The sequence below is a fragment of the Lolium rigidum genome, chromosome 7, assembly GCF_022539505.1.
Source record: "Lolium rigidum isolate FL_2022 chromosome 7, APGP_CSIRO_Lrig_0.1, whole genome shotgun sequence".
Classification (NCBI taxonomy): Eukaryota; Viridiplantae; Streptophyta; class Magnoliopsida; order Poales; family Poaceae; genus Lolium; species Lolium rigidum.
The window spans coordinates 250,513,960-250,537,033 of NC_061514.1; the positions used below are offsets into that span (position 1 = coordinate 250,513,960).

General features: G+C 44.2%; 1 protein-coding gene across 1 annotated transcript; it reads right to left on the minus strand.

Annotated features, from left to right (window-relative positions):
* Nucleotides 1-9,701: 9,701 nt before the first annotated feature.
* On the minus strand, nucleotides 9,702-12,930 carry LOC124677683 (septum-promoting GTP-binding protein 1-like). Its single transcript, XM_047213645.1, has 6 exons — nucleotides 12,261-12,930; nucleotides 11,957-12,077; nucleotides 11,778-11,874; nucleotides 11,621-11,660; nucleotides 11,324-11,407; nucleotides 9,702-10,205 (listed from the first exon to the last, which is right to left on the minus strand). Exons 1-6 carry the CDS (start codon nucleotides 12,639-12,641, stop codon nucleotides 10,041-10,043), a joined length of 888 nt encoding a protein of 295 aa, XP_047069601.1. The 5' UTR covers nucleotides 12,642-12,930; the 3' UTR covers nucleotides 9,702-10,040.
* Nucleotides 12,931-23,074: the final 10,144 nt, after the last annotated feature.

The window sequence follows — 23,074 nt, forward strand, 5'->3', positions numbered from 1 at the left end:
ACCAACGAGGAACAGACGAATCACAGAACACCAGCTGGCGGGTGCACTGGCGCCCATGTTCACGGAACCCTCTTCCATTATTCATTCCATACTTGTACTTGTCTATGCCATGTTAGTTTTCAACTTTTCAAAGAAACCATGTAATTAAGGAGATTACCGGTGAGATGGAAGCTTTTTGGTGGGGTGATTCGGATGTTCAACAGCGTATGCACTGGATGGTTTGTTGGTAGCATTTTGTTTCGAAAAGGATGGGTGTTGGGTGACCACCATGCCTTTATTGATCTTGCTATGTTGGCCAAGTAGAGTTAGAGACTGGTATCTTGTGTTATATGGTTTTGAGAGTCAAATACTACCTAGATGGAAATATTCTTCTTGTTGGACTAAAGTCTGGCTGTATGGGTCGTCTTTACTTGCTAGAGTATCGTCCTATGTTTAAATACCTTTTAGGATGAATTTAGAGAGTGGGCTCACGCCACAAAATTAATGTATGGGTGAATCCGCGGATCCCAAGCAGCCCTTTCAAATATCAAGAGGCCAAGTTCTCCTAACAATGGTGGATGAGTTAATTAATCCGACAACCAACCATTGGGATTGAGCCATTGATCAAGGTGCTCTTCGATCCTCTTGATGTATTAAGAATTATTCAGATCCTATTAAGTGAGAATATGGAGAAAACTATTTTATAGCCTAGCATATGACAAAATCTTACTCCTTGGTAAGATTTGTATGCTATCTTGAGTGGAATCATATTAGTGTCATAGTCTGAGTAGGAGGGACGATCTGGGCTCATCCTCAGAATCCAGTGTGGAGAATTTGTAGAAACCGGAAGTACCAAAGAAAATAAAAGTATTTCCATGAAAGGCTCTACATGGTACAGCCCTGGCATGGCTATTCTTGCAGATTGATATATCTATGTTGCCTCGCAGTGTTCGGTGTGTGCTCGAGGATATGAAGATATTCATCACTTGATGTTTACTTACCACCATGCACAAGTTGTATGGAAATCTCTAGGGCTCCTCAAGTTACTCACTTAGCTCCAGTAGTTGATAGATCTGGTTCGTGGTCTTGGGAGAATTTTTTTAGAATAATAATGAAACCCCATCCAAACTAAGCCAAATTGGCTGAAGGAGTCGATAATAGTTGGGAAATGGTACAACTGGTGGGCTGCATCCAAGCGCGGCACCAACTGACTCGTGAGCACCCACAATGATCCAGCTCATTTCAATATGAGCTCATCCTCATGGACTGTGTTAGATAAATACATAGGTTGTTTTGGCGCTGAACAAGGATGTGTTATCTGAAAGCCTTCGCCAATACAATGTGGGAGGTGCACGTCCCTACTCAGTGGTGGAGCCGGAAATGACCAAAGGGGGGGTGCTAACTAATTGCAAGCAAAAAAATTCTCCTCGATTGTAACCAAAATTTACCATAGTAAAAGTACATTGCAAAAGTAGACAAAAACATAAATAGCTGATTGATGAACAAAAAAACACAAACTATTGCATCCTCTCTAGAAATACCATGAGGACGTTGATATATATCCCTGTAGTTGACACATCATCAGCATGAATCCATTTGAGTCATCAATCTGCACATATGCAAAACAAATAATACTGAAAACAAACATCATAAATATAAATGAGATGATATGAAAATTGAATTCCATTTGTCATGGTGGTCTTGGAGAAGTTGATATTTTATCTTACATGAAGCACCAACAGTGGTTACAAGCAAAGGGCAATTATTAAAGAAATCCTCAACATAAGTACAACACTTGGCAACAGAAACAACCACAAGTTGCAGTTGGTGAGCGAAACAATGTATATAGAAAGCATATGGATTTTCATCCAATTTGCGTCTTTACAACCCATGAAACTGACCTCTCATATTAGAGGCTCCGTCATATCCTTGCCCTCGCAATTGTGAAATAGATAAACCATATTTGGTAAACATAGCATCCAATGCTATCTTAAGAGAACATGATGTAGTATCAGGAACACGCTTAATCCCGAGAAACCTCTCAATCACTTCACCTTTACCATTGACATATCTACATGAAAAAAGTTATTAAGCGACACTTTTTTAGAGATTATATTAAGCGACATTTGATAGAAAGATAGAAATGAAAGATCAATACCAAGGTTGGTGCCATACCTCAAAATCACCGCCATTTGCTCTTTTATTGATTTATCACGAGACTCGTCAACAAGCACCGAAAAAAGACGCCCTTTAAATTCAGAAATAATTACGTTCCTTGTCTCATGTGCACAAGCCTTCACTAAATATTTTTGTATTTCAGGAGATACCATTTGACAGTTCTTGGGAGCATTTACACCAAGAACACTTGCAGCTTTAGGATCTTTACTTTTGTACCATTCCAACCTCTCTAGAAATTTACCCTTGTTGCTTGAGCTTGATGATTCATCATGTCTACGAAAAGCAAGATCTTGCAAAAGAAGAAATCTTACAATACCTAAAACAATAAGCAAGCGAGCTTTGTATTTCTCCTCTCTCTTCGTGCTTTTCTCGGAAAACACATACGCCACACTTTGTCTCTGATTTTGGAAACCAGCGGCACACTTCCTATCCTTGTTGTGGGCACTATCAGGTCCTCCAACATGAGCATTGAAAGTTTCAAGTCCCCGTCTCCAATTAACATAACCATCTTTAGTGAATGTATCATTTTCCCAATTACCAGTCCTTGCAGGTTTAAAGACATAACAATAAAAGCAATAAGCTGCATCTTTTTCCATACTGTATGTTGTGGGTATACTTCATGGGTGTACCATCGATAGTGCCTAGATCCAGTAAGCCCGGGTGGCTCATAGATGGTGATGGTGGCATATGGCCCATCGGGCGGCCCAGTTGCCGTAGATCAAGAAGGATGAAGTCCAACCCAGGAACAAGGAGCCGAATCCACCAATTGACCATGGAAGTCGGATCCGGCCTGGCCCATCAGGGGTAGCCGGATCTGGTACGACGTATAAGGAAAGGCGGATCCTTGACGTACACGGCAATGTAATATACCGTAGTTAGGCAACTTAGATTCCGGCTAGGACTCTCCGTGTAAACCCTAGATCCGTGCGTCTTTATAAGCCGGATCCTGGGAACCCTAGAGGCAGAACCATAACTCATTGTAACAACGCGAAAGCGCCCAGATAATTCTAGACAAACAGCAGTAGGCCTGTCATCGTGCAGGTGTTCCGAATCTGGGTAACTCGCGTACCACCATCCCGAGGACTCTCCGCCCAATGGCCCCTACTTCTTCTTCCCTCCATGAGGATCCCTCCTCTGGAGTACCGTCGAATAGGCAACGACAGTTGGCGCCCACCGTGGGGCCAGTGGCGTCTGGAGGCCGGAACCGGGAGGGTTCCGCCATGGGAAGCTACGATGAATCCATCGCTGTGGGGCATGTCTTTTACGCCGGGAATTTTCCGATCGTCCCTCAGGACGAGTGCTGGATTCCGGCTAAGACCGACCCCGTCAAGCTATCCATCGTCCCAATCGGCGGCATTCACATCTTCATAGGCGAGACCCTCGATTCCGACGGAAACGCCCTGGTATTCACGATGACGCGACCGCCGCTGAGCTGGACGCAGTCGCGAAGATCCGATCTGAGACCCAAGGAAGATTCCGCCTTAGATCTGGAAATTTCAAAGGACAGACCTACCAATTGGCAACGGAAACGCAAGCGAGAGGATCCAGATGACATATATGATGAAAAAGATCGTCCCTGGACTATAGCACAGCTGCGTCCTTTCCACACTTAGCAATTTTCATTACATACTTTGTAATAGTTATGATACATGATCAATGAAATAAATCATATGGTTCATTCTTTGAGTCTTTTACATCCTTTAGTTGTTCGTTTTTAGATCGTGTAAAATATTCCGACTAAAACCGCAGAGCTGGATGTTTCCACCTAGGCATGTATGAAAGTTGTTATTTTCAAAATCGTCCCAAAGGGCGTAAGCTTAAGTTTTCTAGTGGATGAGTTTTTCGTTGCCAATTTATGGATTCCTGGTAGCGATTTCCGGCACCTTCGTTGGGGGCTTGTTTCCGTGGTTATTGACGGATCGCCATTAGGCTTCGTCGCCGTCGGAGAGTCTTTTCCGGCTAAAGGTCTTCCGGCTCGCGGAAGGTCAAATAAATAAGCCAGAAAACTTAGAAACTAGCACTTGCTTTCAAATCAAACGAAACATGCATTCTTAAATTAAAATGGATTGCAGGATAAGTATTTTCCGCCCACACACGCATGTTTCGTCCTAGCTACTTCAAATGATTAAGTTATATTACAAACCCACTCAGGGGCCAAAATGATGCATCTCATTGTTTTTTCAGGAATCATTCGGAGGATTGTGCGTCATCATCGTCCTTGCCGGACCCCTCGCCGGAGTCATCATATGAGCGATTCGCGCTGGACCCGGAGCCCTCTTCGTCGTCTTCGTCATCCTCTTCGTCGGAGAAACCGTGAGGAGGAGCATGCTTCTTGTACCAAGACGAATGATTAACTCGTCGAGAAAATAGCGTGTCATAATCCTCGGTTTCCGTGAGAGCTGCCTTGATGTTGGTGCCCTTGGGAACTCCGCGCGCAATCGTTGCAAAATTCATGGCAGGGAAGTGCGCTTTGCACATCGCCAAGGCAACTGAGGCGACTCCGCGGGCTGAAGATTCCTGCCAATCCTTGATCAGATCCGGCACCATCCGCATAAGTTTCGTTATCCGGTCGATGAGTGTGGTGCGGGCTCTTTTCAAAGACAGCGATTCGGCGATGCCACGGTAAGCCTCAAAGAGGTCATCAATGGAATTCCGCGCTTCTTCATAAGCTTCAGTCCTGGGGAGGGGAGATTTCTCCGACCATTCGAATCCGAGACACGCTGATTCATATGAAAAATCGCATGGTTAGTTTTCCGAGATGGGACGGAATGACTGCAGTGGAGAAGCCGGAAAAATGTGAAGTCCTTACGGAAGATCATCTTGTCAATGTTCGCCGCCTCCGCCTCATAAGCCTTTGCTTTAGACACCAGAGTTTTGATCCTCTGGTTACGGAAGATCATCTTGTCAATTTGATTACTTTATCTCTACTGAGTTCCGTACATCTCACAAAAAAGACCCTATAATACCACCATGGGGACTATATGCAAAAGGTAGGTAGACGCGTCCCAACTGTTTAGATTCATTTGGCGCCAAATTGGCAACTGGCTTGATGGTTTGCTCGTGCCAAGTGGGCAATTGTCGCGATGTTTCACTCACACCCTTCCCAAATAGACGTCGATCAACTCGTCTCCTCCCGGGTTTTATCACTCGCGCAAACTTGGTAACCGTCGCAACGGTTCACTTGCGCCCTCTTTTAGCTTATGCCCCTTCAACTCGTGTCCGCTCGAATTGTATCACTCTCGCCAAAATGATATCCGTTGCAACGGTGTAGAAGGCAATTTGATACAATTGAGTAGTCTACGGAATACAAGACAATTTAACTACTTTTTCTCTATTATTAAGTCTTATACATTTGGCTAAAAAAAGCAAAGCAGAAATATGAAAACCCTAGAAAGGAAATGGACCGCTTAGCCGCCTACACAGCGGCTAAGGCAGCTTGATGCGCCGCAGCCGGTTTAGGACAACCTCTGACGTGCGGCAGCCGCTGTTTTTCCCTCACAAAGACACCCTTGCGGATCGCGTGCTTCCTTCCTGCTCCTCCATTCCTCCTCCTCTCCCTCCCCACACCTTCCCTCCGTAGCCACCCGCCTCCCCTCCTATAACTCCCCACCTCCCTCGCCTCCGCCACCGCCGCCCAACCGCATCCACCTACCCACCCAACCTCCCACCACCGTGTGGGATCTGTCTTCCTTCGATCAACTCGAGGGCATCGTGCGAGACTGCAGCGATGGTCGAACTGGCCAGTCGGCCAGCAACAATTATACAATTTTTTTATATTTATACCAAACATGTTTACTTTTGTTAATAATTTTTTCCATCACTAGCTAGGTGTATTCCATATTTTCTGATCAATACATTATTCAGTATAGTATTCCGAATTATGTGTTTCATACATCTGTACAAAAAGGAAGCATGCAACTGTGTATCCAAACGTTAAGATGTCATGTTCAATGTTTCACATATCTCTATTTATTGCAACAAAAATTTCTCATGCTAGAGTGAAGAGATATTTAATTAATCACAAAAATAATTTAATCATGTAAATTTTGGGATCATTTATGGAAATATTTTGTTACAGAACATTTTTCTATAAGTTTAAGCAAAGTAAAAATATATTTATCTGAGTTAAGTTATGGAGCTAATCAGTGAATATAATTGTAGTGTCCTTGCACAAAGTTATATCTTGTTAGAGAATTTTGAGCAAATATCTAATGGATGTTTCTAGAGTTTACCCTGGCTTGGGCAGCCTGGCTCAACCTAAAAATCCCTAGCTTGGCCCAAATATATACAATATCATATTAATAAGTACTCCCTCTGGTCTCTTTTAATTGATTCGAATTTAGCACAACTTTGTACTAAATCTGAGTCAATTAAATAGGATCGGAGGGAGTACTGCATTTACGAGAACCGATCTCCTCCAAGGGACAATAATTTGCCTTTTCAACTACCAAGACGCTTCTGAAATCTTTCCTCGACGAGTTTCCATTCGCCAACGTCAGTCTCCGATACAACCTCTTTATTAAGATTTTTTCTTTAGATTGTGAGCTTGTAAGGAGTATGTGGCTACATGTATCTTTCGGTTCAGAAATCGTGATAACGAAAAGCTCCCAAATTTGAATAGAACTCGTGTGCTACTTTGAGGAGTGTACGATTCAAAGAGCGTGTTTAACTGTAAGCACCCTCCAGCTTAAAGATTGAACGCTTGAGTTTTGTACCCGGAAGTTGTAAACTCGCGTGGAAATTTGAACTTCTCAAGGCTGAATCACTAGTTTGGTAAGTAGTGAGCCTTGAATTAATGGACTTGTAGACTTTTTTTCCTTGTAATTAATGTGTGTACAGCATGGGCTCGCAACGATTCAGGCGTACAAGGTTTCAAATCCAGACAAGCAAAATAGGTTGTGATGGAGCCGGAACAAACCCAGCATGTCTGACAGGCAAATGATTTCTGACGGTGCTAGACATTGCCCTGTTTTCGATAAAGGGAATATATTAATATCAAAAGATACCAATTACACCTAGCCTCTGCAACAACGCACCACCCTAATAGCCCTACGGATGCACACAACAAAAAAAAAACTAAGAAACAAAAGTTCCGCTACAGTATCTCGGGCCTAACAACAACAATACATCCACCGCCAAGACAACACCTGAAATACAGACTCTCCAAAAAAGATGCCTTCAAGAAGGGAACAGTGCTCTAACACCGTCGTCGCCCGATCAAAGATCTTAGGTTTTCACCCTGAAGATAGTCCCCGCTCTCAAAACAATGCCTCCAACAAGGTCATTGCCAGGCACAACCAGTTAAGGCCAGACCTTGCGTTTTCACCCTGAAAGGTAGGACTCTGAACTTCACCTGTGTTGTCGCCCCCACTTTCATACCGCTGATGTGAAGCCCGGAACACCACCAAGATCCGACCACCATTGCTCTTCCACCAATCTTGACTTTCATGACCTTCTCCGCCAGCACCATGGAAAGAAAACAAGCTCCATGATATTAACAGCCAGCAGAGCTTCGAAGCGCTCCCTCTGAAACCAAACGGTCAGATAAAAAACATGGGTGCGCTCGACCGAAAACACCCAAACCAGCAATCTTCAGGCATTGATCGCACAATGAATTTCGCCGGCAGGACCTTCCGGAACACGACAATCCAGCAAGCTCGGTGGGAAGAAGCTTCCGAACGATCTTCACTTGGCGCAAGAAAAACCCTAGGACTGCCACCTTTATTAGGCAGAACGGCAGGCCCCCTCGCCGCCGCCCGCCGGCAACCTGCTCCGCCGCGGACGCCGCACTCTACCAACGGCCATGAGGCAGCAAAGAGAACGGCGACGACCAAGCAGGGTCGACTCCGACCAGACCGGCCCAACCATGCAGCGAAGAAGACCGGATAGGCAGCACGGGAATCACCCAGATCAAGATCTGGAGTTTTCCCCAAACGCCACCCAATCTGGCCCAGATCTTCACCGCCGGTCAAGGCGCCGCCGGAGGAGAGTCTCCGCCACCACCCCGACCAGGGACGCCGCCCTGGTCGCTGCACGCAGATGAGCCACCACCACCGCCCTAGCAGCCATGGCGCAGATCTCCGGCGTCCACCACCCCAGTCCACCTTCGGGGGCTAGGCCCGCCGCCACCGCGGCAAGGGCCGGCGGCAGCGGCGGCTAGCGGAGCAGGCGGAGGGGGCTGTAGGCGGCGGCGGCGCGGTGTCGCCCCGGTGTCGCCCTAGGGAGCGACACGGGAGCGGGCCGCCTGACTTTGGTAAATTCATGGAGCGACACGGGAGCGACCAGACATTGGGAGGTGGCGTTTTGGCTCATAGGAGCAAATGCTCCCATTTTACAAAATAATTAAAAAACATTTTTAAAAATGTCAAAAAATTCTAACATAAATTTTTTGGTGTACATCGTGACATTCTTTGTTAGTGCACAAGTTTTCATGGAGAAACAATATTTTATGTGGCGTGTACAAAAAAGACAAAAAAATATCATGTACGTAGTCGTGTTATAGCATCAAAATTTGTCTTTTTTACGGGAGCCACAAATTTTTTTAGTTTCTTTTGAAATCTTGTGCACGAACATAAAATGCGTAGATGTACATGAAAAGTTTTACTTTAAAATTTTTTGACACTTCGAAATGTAGATTCACATAGTGGGAGCAAATGCTCCTATGAGCCAAAGTGAATATCTCCAGACATTGCCCTTTTGATATTTATCAGCTCAAACGACCGTTACATTTTATGTATTAACAGAGAAGCAAAGCAACCAAAGGCGGGCAGCCGGCAGGTCGTCCAACCAAACAAGAGGGAGGTAATCTCGAAATTGCATGGGTGAACCTGGGAGCAAGCGCACCCTATATAGAAAAAAATATAATAATTCAGAAAAAGGTCAAAAAAATTCAAATGTTTTTGGGAATCAAAGATGATCATGTATTGTACTCGTATACGAAAGATTCACCATGGAATAACTTCTCTTGTTTCCTGGGTGAAAAAAACAGACTTGAAGGTCCTATATTAAAGTACTATTCACGCTATATTCGTCATAGATTTGTTATTTTTTTGCCTGAAGTCAATGTGAAACATTTTTTGGCCAAACAAATTTATACGAGTACAATACTTGATTATCTTTGATTCCCAAAAGGATTTAAATTTTTTTGACTTTATTTAAAATTACTACATTTTTTAGAGTATATAGGGTGCGCCTGCACCGGAGAGCCAAAAGTTCGGGTCAGAGGTAATCTGCCAGAACAAGACTGGCTAGCTAGCTTGCCTAATTAGCTTATGAGATACAGTATTTGCCCTACGAGGACACATCCTTCGTCAAATGATACTTCAGAAAAAACTACTAGCAATGACCTACACAGCTTCCTTACACAGTCTGTCGGCAGGCAAACCTTATTTGCAGCTCTACTTCTCTCAAGCTAAACTATTTCTCGGCGCTCATCTGTTTGCGGCGAAACTTCAACCGCGAAGAAAAAATTTAATCAAGCTACCAACTGCGACGTGTTCTCCACTACACTCTGAAGAGCAGACGTGTTGTGCATCATTCGGTGGTTGCCACTAAGCTAGGTACTATTTGCATATATAAAAGCCCTGTCAAGAGGGGAAAAAAGGGGCGTGTATATTACATGGATTCCTCCTATACATACAGGGATGCGAGACGGACATCTCGCGGTTACCTCTTCAGGAGAAGGGAGGGATGCACCTCAACATACACCTATGTACATTGTACAACGCTGCGCATCTTGCCTTCCTGCCTGCCTGACAGCCTCGATCGACCAGACACCGATCGAGAGGCGAGAGCTTGGTTAGTAGCTGGAGAAGGAGGGGCGAAGGGCCTCCTCCTATGGCGTGGGGCCGTGTTTGTGTATCTAGTACTGGGGTCAGTTGTGATCAGAAGTCTATGATAGGCTCGCCGACGGTGAGGTTGCGCTCCACCGTCCAGGGAAGGTTGAAGAGCTTGGCCGTGATGAACTTGAAGATCTTGTTCACGTTGATGTTGTGCGTCGCGCTCGAGAAGAAGAGGGTCGCCTTCATCGCTCTTGCGTATGCTCGGGCCTGCCAACAAACCAACACTGTCAGCATTGCATGTTATAAAACTCCACCAAAGTCTCAATTAGAATGGGCTGCAGTAGGTACAGACATGCGGAAAGGAATGCAGCTAACTTAATCTTATGCATGATTCTCCTTATATTGGCTAAATAATACTAGCACGATATATCCATTGAACTTTTCTTGTTTTCCTTTCTTTTCTTGATAGTACTCAAAGGGGTCCACGGTAGGTACACAGATGCTGTAAGAGATGCAGCTAGCTTAATCTTATGCAAGAAGCTCCTATATGTGGCAAAGATATATCCACTGAACTTTTCTTCTTTTCTTTTCTTTTCATTCTGAATGATTTGATGATGGAACTTCTTTTCTTTATTAGATGCGGCTAGCTTTTCTGGCTTAGGAATGTCTAGTAAGAAGTGACCATCAATCTACATTCTGTACCCTCCGGTCCCACGCTGGAGAAAGATCCGCATAATTTGCTTTCCTGAAACTGAAAGATTTTCGACCTGTGGCTGGTGAGACAAGATATGATAACAATATCTGCTACGACATTTCTTTTCTACCGTCAGTGTACTTCATCTTGTTTGTTGTGCTTGACAAACATTCATCACCGACGACCAAGCCTACTTGGCGATTACCCTGACAAGCAAGACCCACTGGCTTCAATTCAATGTGCAGTAATAGACATTCATATGTGGTGTGGTACTCTGTCTCAGATTAGATCAGTCTTAATTAGTCCCCTGTACTCGATTCAGGTTTTGATATGGGCTCTATTGTCGCGGTCACTCGGGTACGCCAGGCCTGGGATACCAGTGGCTCTGATAAAACTAGAAATCTTGTGGTTTTCTGACACTACTCAAAACTAAAATCTAGCGCTGCCAATCGGTGACCATAGAAAGACTCGCCCAAGATTAAAATTTTCTGGTTCCTGTTAACTGACTGGCACCGTTTCAGATGTAACACGCATGGGTAGCGCAGCCCCAAGTTCTGCCGTCAGAACCAAGGCAATGGCCTCATCTTTCTATGCTAACCACATTGGAGATGCAGAAGGCCCGTGAACCAAGACATAAAGACAAAAGGTGAACCATATTTTGATCACAACAAACCGTTATAAAATGCAGTACCTCGTTAACGATGGTCCACTGCATCTCAAGAGGAAGCTGAGCGAAGTCATCAAACTTCGTTCCGATTAGGATTGGAATAGCCGTCTGCCAGATGTAAAAAGAAATGTATGTTCAGTACAGTACAAGAACCATGAACAATGTTCGTTATGCAGCTAGAGACGTGATTAAAAAAAACATATAACCAAAGTTTCTCCAATGCACAGCCACCATGATCCAGCTATAGCATAGGAGACAGCTAACATGCAGGGAATAAAATCCAAAGAACCGAAGAAAAATTACAGCAAGCAATGCACCAACCTTATTCCACTTCCTTGCCCTCTCGTACCAATCTATGACACTGCAGCAATCAAATTAAAAGCAGAAATAAGCACCTGGTGACGGAAACAAAAATCCAATGAACTCAGAATTAGTTTTCTGAGCCCCACAATGCGGTGAAATTGATTTGAATACTAACTTGGTGAGCGTGCACCGGCTGGTGAGATCGAACATGAACAAGATGGCCACGGCGTCCTTGCACGCGATCGGGACGTGGTCGGCGGACTGGCTGTCTCCTGCATCAAAACATTCAGGATCCCTGTACTTGGATGAACGCAAAGGGCAATTTGGTGTCTGCATCTATTCTGCACACAGTACCTGCAACATCCCAGATGTTGAAGGCGAGCCTAGCGCCCCGAACCGCCAGCGTCTTGTCCATGAGATTGAGGCCCGTCATCTGCAACCCGTTCTGCTCCTCCCCGTCTCCGACATACTTAACCTGCAGCCGAGATGAATGACCATGACAAGAATGATGAGTTAGCTGAATCGGCAGGCTACTTTCAGTTGCAGGCTGAATGAATGGTGAATTTGTGATGCATTTTCAAGGCTGGTGCCAGGTCCACACTTTGGTGGTTTGTCAAAAACATGGAAGAAAGGAAAGGATGAGGAAGAAGCTGCTTACCATGAAGCTGGTCTTGCCGGTGTGGCAATCCCCGAGCAAGCTGACCTTGAGGCCGACGACGTCCTGGGCGTCCACCGCGTCGGCGTCGGGCGCCGGGAAGCCTTCGTCGTCGAGCGGGACGGGGGTGAGCACGTCCCCGGCCTGCGGCGGGCCGAGGCGGCGGTACTGGCCGCCACCGCCCCCTCCGCAGGAGGAGCAGGCGAGCAGCTGGTCCCAGACGAGGCGCACGACCCTGGTGGCGACGGCGAGGCGGAGCAGGCGCGCCCACCGCAGGTCGAGCCGCAGCACGGCCGGCCTGCGCCGGCGGCCGGCCCTGCCACGCGCGCCGCCGCCGCATAGCTGCGTCGGCGCCACGTTCATGGAGGCCGTCGTCGTGGTCATGGCGCCGCGGCGCCCATGCACGCCCCGGTGCGGCCGGAGGTGGGAGGAGGAAAAGAAAGGAGGCGCCCGCAGCACGACGCGGTATTAAGAGCTGGGAATCGCTGGCTAAACAAAGAGCTCGCGCTATAAAAAGGCTGGTTGGGCGCGCGCGCGATGCTTTTGGTGTGTGCTTACGGCGGAGGGATCATGGCCATGGATGGTGGATTGATGGCACGCACGCACGCACGGCACCAAGGTACGCTTGCTTCGGTGGCTTTCCTAGTCGTCGTGCATGGGTAATTGGCGCGCGCGGGCGAGATAAGAATCGGGAAAGGAGATGGTGAATGTGGTTGTTTAGTAGGAGGGGTGTCTGAGGAAGACGACGACGTGTCGTGGTGGATGTCATGTCCATGGCCGATGGCCGATGGCGGTAACGACCGGACGGTGGAGGTGAGGGGAGGTGGTGGTTGACCCGTTAGCGCCACGGTCACAACGAGACATGGCATGCAGTAGTAGTCTGACTATGAAATCTGGATGACGACGATACATTCACGATATCAGCGTGCGTGCTCTAACCTCTCTCTCTCTCTCTCTCGCCTGCGATGGCACACAAATTTTTTTTTTCTAGAAGTTGTTGCAATGTTGCGGTTGATGCTAGGAGTGGACCTGTTCAAACCCTGGGCCGGGTCGGGCTTGCCAAAGCCCTACTACCTCAATGCCAAGCCTGGTCAGCTTAAGTCATGCCAAGTGTGTAAATTTGACTTTCTGCAATTGTTTCATCACATGTGTGAACAGAAGTCCAGATGAACTAGAGTCAACTATGTTCAAGGACTTTGGGTTTTCCACTAGTATCATAGTATATTTTTGTTGTTTTATTTTGCTTGACTCGATATACTCCCTCCGGCACTTATTATGGATCGGGGGCGGAACATTACTCGGCTTATCAATAGTCGTTGGTTTCTTTACTACAAAAGGTACTTACACTCCCGCCTTGGCCCTGGGCTAGACGCGTGACTCGCCTTAGGGCTATTGGACACGAATACCTAGTCCAATGGCAAGAGTTGCGGCGACTTCAGTTAAGGTCATTGATGCGCTTCGGAAGAACGAGACTATGGTGAAGAAATGACATTGTGCTAAGAGGCGAATCCCATAGTGGAGGATTACTTGGTCTCTTGTTGTGCAATGGTTGGTGTTAGCGCTGTTGTGTAGGTTTACAACATCGAGTTTTGTTACGCATCTTAGATATTTTTTTTAGCTTGGTTATAGATGTTCCACCATTTATGTCGGGCTGTTAATGTTTTGCCTATTTCGTCTCGATGTCCTTTAGGTTGGGACTAATCCACATGCGCTGCTTATGTTCTATGATGATTTGTTGAAAAACTCGACACTCGTGTAGGGTTCACATCTCGTTTTCGATATAAGAAGGGGTCATTCTATTCTTAATTTAATTATGAAATGTAGGAACACCACCCCCCCCCTTTCGAGGTCCTCGGAAATAGGATGTAAACATTTTTTTAAGGAAAGTGACTAACCATAGCATTGTAATACAATACTATTAATCTTTTTTTTAAATAGTACTAGCTTGTTCCAAAAGTAAGTCTTTCAGCACTTTTTACCAATCAAACAATTCTATGTTTGATATATGAAATGAAAATTACTGTTATATTTATCATATTATTTATTTATAATGTGCATGGGTTCCAATGTGAGATGAAATGTTTATACAAAACTAGCACAGGGACCCTCGCAAATGCGAGGGCATTAACTGTATTACTTTTTACAAACTCTTTCCGCCCCATTACCTCCTTCTTCATTGATAAATTCACCATTTATTAAATATGGATATATTCCTAAATTAAATTGTATATGATTGTATTTCTAAGAAATGAAAAATCATTATAATTTATGGCAACATTTTATTATTTTAGTGTGAAACATCTGAACTTTATTGATCATTATTCATATAGTGATACCGAATATTGGAACATATATATTTAATTAGTTGATCCTAATAATACACGTAAGGCGAGAAACAACTCTACAATATTTTTTTCATCAAACACGGACTACGCTTGCCGTATATACATTCATAGTGTGGACGTATGTGTAAAAGATCAAACCTGCACCATTCTAATTAGGACCCATCACGATCATGGGTAATTTGGGTGTAAAACGTATTAACTTGCATTCTTGTATGTATATTTATTAGTTAGAAGTGATATACTTTATTTGCCAATTCCATTCAAGTATACAATCAATAAAAAAATATAGATTAGTTTATCTACCATTCCTTAAGCCACCTTATGGAGGAAACATGGGCTTCTTTTAGAAGAAATTCAGAGGGGCTTCCAGAAATGGCCGATTCAGTTATGAAGATTATTGATATATTGGATTTAAACTTCAAATTTAGTTTGATGTGCACACAAATTTAGCTGGTTGGACCGAAAAAAAGATGGTGGTGGATTGACCACATAAATGTATACAGTAGGATATTTTAGTTTTCTTTTACATCGTACGTGAACTGAATAGCATATTTTTCTATGCTTAGCAACTCCATGTCTCACACGTACTCTATCTATAGACTCCTACTTTACTTGATTATACACCTCCAAGTTTCTATTATAAGGAATTAGAGTCCCATAGTGACACGATTTTATGCTAAAAAAATTAACGTGAACGCTACGGATTACTTTTGTTTTTTCGTGGTGATCTGGTACGTGCCCTTCCATATTTGATACTACGTAATATTAAATATGTGACCTATTATCTGATTCTTCACGGTATTTGCCTAAATGGACTTGCCTTTTTTATATTTTTAAGGGAACAGACTTGCCTATTAGTACGGGATCTCTTCTCCTCAAAAGTTGCTTTCCATAGTTGTAGCTAGATTGACACGTTATTATGTAAAAGAATAGCACGGTAGTATGAGGAGACCATCAATGTCATGATCAGATTTCGCTTGTCATTAATGCCTTCTGCGCCCTATCTATTCTATCATGTGAAATAAAAACGGTGGTAGTTTCATAATTGATCGTGTCAACTTGCTTTTTAAGTTACGTAACATTTAATATTTTTTAAATCATAGCCACAAGTTTTAGATCTAACTGTTAAAATAATTTAAGTGATGTGGATTAACGTGGTGTCTCTATTTTAGTTCCGCATTTTGCTTTTAGTATATAATAGATGTGATCATCAAAGCACCATCTCGAATACCATGTACATGTCTTAAAATATTTAAAGATTGGATCGGAGGAACTTATCTTTCAAGATATTTACCTTTCTGGATTTGTCGGGCTTCAAGCTTCAAAATAGAGCCCCCTCGAACCCGATTAGCTAGGATACTGTGGGGCAATGCCGTGGCGGGAAGGGCTAGCCATGATCAGGTCTAGTGGGAGCCGTGAGCCTTCCTTTTGGTACATAAGTTTGTGTATGGAAAACGACTGAGGTGAAATTTGTTGTACATAGAATTCTATACTGAGTTTGGTTTTCTGACGGATACATGCTTTTTAGGTCATCTTTTAATTATTCGATGGTTACCCTATGGCGTAATTGGTAAAAAAAATAAACTACTCCCTCCGTCTAAAAATAGTTGTCTTAACTTTATCGAGATACAAATATATCTCTAACTGAAATGCATCTAGATACATCCGTATCTATAATAGAGAGAGACCTGTTTTTATATGGAGGGATTATATTTGGTGGAGTTTTATTTCAAGGCATGCTCAAAGAAAGTGAAATTTGTTAATTTTTTGGACAGTCTAGTTGAATTTCGCGAAAATCGAATGGTTATTCTCGTCCTTTGACCGCATTGGAAACAAGAATTGCTATTGACCAAATTTGACAGACTGAAATGCTTAAACCTATTAGTCATACTCAGGTGGTTGTACTATTCAGCCTTGAGTTGTGGGTTGCTTAACCCAATCATTCAAAAAATCATACATTAAGTGTGAACCGTTGGGCATATGTTAGTAACTCGTCAGGTCGTCGTCCCTCTTCTCTACCAGTGCTCCAATTTATGGTGCCTGTTAGTACATCAAATCAACGTGCATGGTGCTATTGTTACATCAAGCGATCGATGCTTGGAAGGGGACGTGCTATAAACTGGCAGTGAGCTCGCGTGACGGTTCGGACTGATCGGTTGTATAGCCTTTTGTATAATTTTCAGTAATGCTGCATCATATGATGCAAACTAGGTCTGACATGTCAAACAATAGATAGATGTATCAAGAGTATTTACGTGATTCTGAGTGGACGGTGGAATTGTTTGTGAAAGAAATTGGACGGTGCAGGGTCCAGATCGGGAGTGTGCTGTACTCTGCCATTGTATTCAAAACTTATTGAAGTTGTAGATCGGATATGATTGTACGAGTTCGAAAAAAATGTTCGCACCTCCGATAACCAAAAAATGTGACAGTGATGGCCATAAGAATTTATTTAGATGAAAGGCGCTCCCGCACCCATTTCAATCAGAAACCAAACACACAGTATCACATAAAACATTTGCAGGGATTAGAATTCTACAAACTCTCCTCTTTTTCATTGAATCCAATGCAAACATTGAGACGTTTTTTAGTCCCCTCACATAAAACACACGTGGTTTACACCATAAATTTGTCCCATCAAATTAGGTAGAAAGTTTTCCATTGCAGACTAGCGAACTCAAGAATCTTCGAGTGTATTATGCGTTTCAAGGCATTACTGGACTGGAGTACTCAGTGTGATCCTTATCATCAGAGTGATCATGTGCTTAGTTTTTTTTTTGAGATGATCATGTGCTTAGTTAGTTTAGCTCACGAATATAGATTAATCTGACTGTGGTCTGGACTGTCGATCGGGTTAAATTACACACACGGGATCAAACTGTACAACTGTCGCACCGAGACAAGAAGCAGCAGAAGGGAAAACTAGTCGAGCAGGTGAATCTTGTACCGCGCGCACGGCTTCCGACGCATTATGCTGCTCCGGATCCGATCGAAATCTGTGGCCGGTGGCTGTGCTTATCTTTAAAAAGAAAAAGAAAAAGAAAAAGAAAAAGAAAAATGGATCTGCTACTTATCTGAAACACAAACATGTGAATCCCAGTTTAGCTCTCGGCATTTAATTTCAGGTGTCGTTGTAACAGAGGTGATCAACCAAAGCAGAACATTATACCCAAAATAAGCTGCTCATTTTTTCTATATACGGTTGTATATAGATATTTTTTTGAGATGGATATATAGATATGTTTTTAGTGGTTCGTATCTAGAAAAAATAAAGCACATTATTTTAGAGCAGATGGAGTATAAGTATTGCAGGAAAGTGGTGGGCAACATCTAAATACTCGGTTTTGGGGGGATTTGCGGGTAGGTGAAGTTCCTCTTAAAGTAAAATTTGTTAGGTTATATAATCTTACTTTTAATTCTGATATTCTGGTAGCTTAAGTATTTCAAGAAGGTTGGACTGTGTGTAGGTTTTAGGAAAACATAACAAGAGGAAACTGCAAATATGTGTAGGGAGTTATAGAATTTGTGTGGTGAAGTTATTTGAACTGAACATAGAATGTAAGTGGTTATTAGAAATCAGGAAAATACACTGCTAGGTCTTTGTACTCTGCTCTCAACATGAATTAGGTTAGATGTTCTTTAAAGAGTTTATGGTTTATTAAAGTGCCTCTTAAGATTAAGGTGTTTCTGATGAGACCTAGGGTCTAGGGTTTGGCCCAATCTCATGAATTCAACCCAAATTGGAGGAGGGAAAAGAGGAACAAACGAAAAACGAGAAGAACACGAAGAACAGAAACACACGCCAATCCGATACAAACGAATTTCATTCCCGTGGCTAGGGACGGAGCCAGGAATGAAGTATAAGAGAGGAAATCTTAGTATGAGGGGGCAGAACTAGCTAAAATCATAGAAATAAGGAGCTGCCATGGCTTGTGTTCAAAGGAAAATCATGAGCATAGGGGGGCGCAGCCCCCCCCCCCCCCCCGTCTCCCTTGTCTCCGTCCCTGCCTATGGCTCGATAGACCATGCCGATAGAATCAACCGGAAGTGACCGCGAGGTAGAATTCTGGGTGAGAGATCGGTGATGGAGATGAACACATATGTTTGAGAGAGAGAGAGAGAGAGAGAGAGAGCGGAGCACACTAGAATCTGACACATAAATATTCAAATCTCAACAAGAGTGGCCTTGATTACATAGGAATTGCAGTTCCAAGAGGTACATGAGACTTAGCTCAAGATTAATCTCAATTCTAGTCTAACCCTAGAAAAGGGGAGGCACGGGAGCTCATATAGGCCAGAATTTAGTCAAGGGTAAAATGGTAAAAGTGATACTTAATTTAAAGCCGCTCAGATTGCGATCAACGGTCCAGATCTGAGGACAAAACGCACTGGGCGGTAGTTCAGGTGGTAGTACCGGTGAGAGTACCTGAGAAATGGCACATTTGTGCCAAACCTTACTGGGAGCCCGGACGACGAGTGATACTTTGGCCGGTACCAAGGGCGGGGGTACCGGTCGACCACTTCTTCTTCTTCGTCCTCCTCCTCCTCCTCCTTCTTCATCATCATCTTCTTCCTCCTCCTCCTCCTCCTCCTCCTCCTCCTCCTCCTCCTCCTCCTCCTCCTTCTTCTCCTCCTCCTCCTCCTCCTTCTTCTTCTTCTTCTTCTTCTTCTGCTCCTCCTTCTCCTCCTTCTTCTCCTTCTCCTTCTCCTTCTTCTTCTCCTCCTACTCCTCCTCCTCCTCCTTCTCCTTCTCCTCCTCCTCTCCTCCTCCTCCTCTTCCTCCTCTTCAGTAGTTCCTCCTCTTCAGTTCCTTGTCCAAGCTTGTACCTAATGACACATAGCACATCGGCATGAGGTAGCATTCCGTTCAAGGTTGTGTCGAGGTCGAGTGTAGAGAAGATTGAGTTCATCTTGTCATGTATGGCTTCCACTCGGCTCGTGTCACCGCACCACTTGGGTACTACTTGGCCTTGGTGTAGTGTTGTCCTTTGGAGGGGCTAAATTAGTTTCTTTGACTGGTTTTTAAGAATGTGTTTTGACTAGAGATGTTTTGAAACATAGAGGTCGGGAGGGGACAATGTGTTTGTGCACACGGGTGCATATGCACCCTTTATTTGAAATGTATTTTGAACATATTTAAAAATGTGAAATAAATATGAAAAAGTTTACTGTTTATATTTTAGCATGTTACATGCTCAGAAAGTTGTTTCAGCAAAAACTGACATGTTTTGTGGCCAGTGTAAAAAAGGAAAAAAATTGGTGCTAAAATAATCTATTTCTCGAGACATTTTTTTTGTCTTTGTACATAGATCATAAAAAGTATCGGTTCTATGTGAAACTTTACATGCACACATAAAACATGTCCCTCTCTACATGTGAACTTTTTCCCATTTTTATAACTTTTAAAAAAATATTTTATATATACCAGGTGCATATGCACCCAAGATCAGATTTAATTTTCTTGTCGGGTGGGTAGTAGTAAATGTTTATTCTGTAGCGATAACGAAAGTATAGATCATCTATTTTTGCACTTCCAGATGGCTTTCCCTAAAAAATGCCTGGGGTCGTACAATGTCTTTTAGACATTAGAACAGTTTTGAAGTCAGTTTCAGATATAATTAGTTGGGTTTTTAGATTTCCTCTACTATGAGTGGTTTTGTGGCAACATGAGAGCATCTCCAGTCGCGTCCCCCAAACCGTCCCCCAAAGGGATTTGGGGCGCGCCGGACAAAAAAAAAGTTCCAGCCGCGTCCCACAAAGCCCATTTTTTTCCGGCGCGGCCCGATACGGTGTCCGGCGCCCCGAGCCCGTCCCCGTCCCACAGGGGACGCTCCGGGGGCGCCGGACACAACGCAAGCGAGGCCAACCGACGCGGGGCCGACCCGTCGGCGGCACGAGGAAAATTCGTCTCACACTCCCGCCAAATCCCGCCGCTCCCGCCAAATCGCGCCTATACCGCCGCGCACGGGCCTCCCAAAACATATCCCGCCGCCGATTCATTTCTCCTATCCCGCCGATTTCTTTCTCCCTCCCGCCGTCCACCCGCCGCCGCTACCCTCTCCCCATTCCATGGCGCCGCCGACAGCCCCCAAAAAGATGGCGAAGAAAGCGGCCAAGAAGCCGCCGGGTGATGGCGTGTATTTTCACACGTTCGTTGGGCAACCCCAAGAGGAAGGTATGATGCGCACAGCAGCAAGTTTTCCCTCAGAAAGAAACCAAGGTTTATCGAACCAGGAGGAGCGAAGAAGCACGTTGAAGGTTGATGGCGGCGGGATGTAGTGCGGCGCAACACCGGGGATTCCGGCGCCAACGTGGAACCTGCACAACACAACCAAAGTACTTTGCCCCAACGAAACAGTGAGGTTGTCAATCTCACCGGCTTGTTGTAACAAAGGATTAACCGTATTGTGTGGAAGATGATTGTTTGCAGAGAAAATAGTAAAAATAAGTATTGCAGCAGATTTGTATTTCGAGTATTAAAGAATGGACCGGGGTCCACGAGTTCACTAGAGGTGTCTCTCCCATAAGATAAAAGCATGTTGGGTGAACAAATTACAGTCGGGCAATTGACAAATAGAGAGGGCATAACAATGCACATACATGACATGATAAGTATAGTGAGATTTAATTGGGCATTACGACAAAGTACATAGACCGCCATCCAACTGCATCTATGCCTAAAAAGTCCACCTTCGGGTTATCATCCGACCCCCTCCAGTATTAAGTTGCTAAACAACAGACAATTGCATTAAGTATGGTGCGTAATGTAATCAACAACTACATCCTCGGACATAGCGCCAATGTTTTATCCCTAGTGGCAACATCACAACACAACCTTAGAACTTTCTGTCACTGTCCCGGTGTCAATGCAGGCATGAACCCACTATCGAGCATAAGTACTCCCTCTTGGAGTTAAAAGTAAAAACTTGGCCGAGCCTCTACTAGAAACGGAGAGCATGCAAGATCATAAACAACACATGTATAATAACTTGATAATTAACATGACATAGTATTCTCTATCCATCGGATCCCGACAAACACAACATATAGAATTACGGATAGATGATCTTGATCATGTTAGGCAGCTCACAAGATCCGACAATGATAGCACAATGGGGAGAAGACAACCATCTAGCTACTGCTATGGACCCATAGTCCAGGGGTAGACTACTCACTCATCACTCCGGAGGCGACCATGGCGGCGTAGAGTCCTCCGGGAGATGATTCCCCTCTCCGGCAGAGGTGCCGGAGGCGATCTCTGGATCCCCGAGATGGGATCGGCGGTGACGGCGTCTCTGGAAGGTTTTCCGTATCGTGGCTCTCGATGCGGGGGTTTCGTCACGGAGGCTTTAAGTAGGCGGAAGGGCAAGTCAAGAGGCGGCACGGGGGCCCGGACCATAGGCCGGCGCGGCCGGGGGTGGGGCCGCGCCGCCCTAGGGTTTGGCCACCCCGTGGCCCCTCTTCGTCTCGTCTTCGGACTTCCGGAAGCTTCGTGGAAAAATAGGCCCCTGGGCTTTGATTTCGTCCAATTCCGAGAATATTTCCTTACTAGGATTTCTGAAACCAAAAACAGCGAGAAAACGACAATCGGCACTTCGGCATCTTGTTAATAGGTTAGTTCCGGAAAATGCACGAATATGACATAAAGTGTGCATAAAACATGTAGGTATCATCAATAATATGGCATAGAACATAAGAAATTATCGATACGTCGGAGACGTATCAAGCATCCCCAAGCTTAGTTCCGCTCGTCCCGAGCGAGGTAAAACGATAACAAAGATAATTTACGAAGTGATATGCCATCATAACCTTGATCATACTATTTGTAAACATATGTAGTGGATGCAGCGATCATAACAATGGTGATGACATGAGTAAACAGGTGAATCATAAAGCAAAGACTTTTCATGAATAGTACTTCAAGACAAGTATCAATAAGTCTTGCATAAGAGTTAACTCATAAAGCAATAAATCAAAGTAAAGGTATTGAAGCAACACAAAGGAAGATTAAGTTTCAGCGGTTGCTTTCAACTTGTAACATGTATATCTCATGGATAATTGTCAACATAGAGTAATATAACAAGTACAATATGCAAATATGTAAGAATCAATGCACAGTTCACACAAGTGTTTGCTTCTTGAGGTGGAGAGAGATAGGTGAACTGACTCAACATAAAAGTAAAGAGAATGGTCCTTCAAAGAGGAAAGCATCGATTGCTATATTTGTGCTAGAGCTTTTATTTTGAAAACATGAAAACAATTTTGTCAACGGTAGTAATAAAGCATATGAGTTATGTACATTATATCTTACAAGTTGCAAGTCTCATGCATAGTATACTAATAGTGCCCGCACCTTGTCCTAATTAACTTGGACTACCGGATCTTTGCAATGCACATGTTTTGACCAAGTGTCACAATGGGGTACCTCCATGCCGCCTGTACAAAGGTCTAAGGAGAAAGCTCGCATTTTGG

Bases quoted from the DNA above. Each gene is read 5' to 3' on its own strand.
- LOC124677683 (XM_047213645.1), bottom strand. From the start codon at position 12,641: ATGACCACGACGACGGCCTCCATGAACGTGGCGCCGACGCAGCTATGC. The intron at 12,078-12,260 runs GTAAGCAGCTTC...TCTCGGCTGCAG, and splicing joins CCGGCAAGACCAGCTTCATG to GTTAAGTATGTCGGAGACGG. The intron at 10,206-11,323 runs GTACTGCATTTT...GTTTGTTGGCAG, and splicing joins AGTGGACCATCGTTAACGAG to GCCCGAGCATACGCAAGAGC.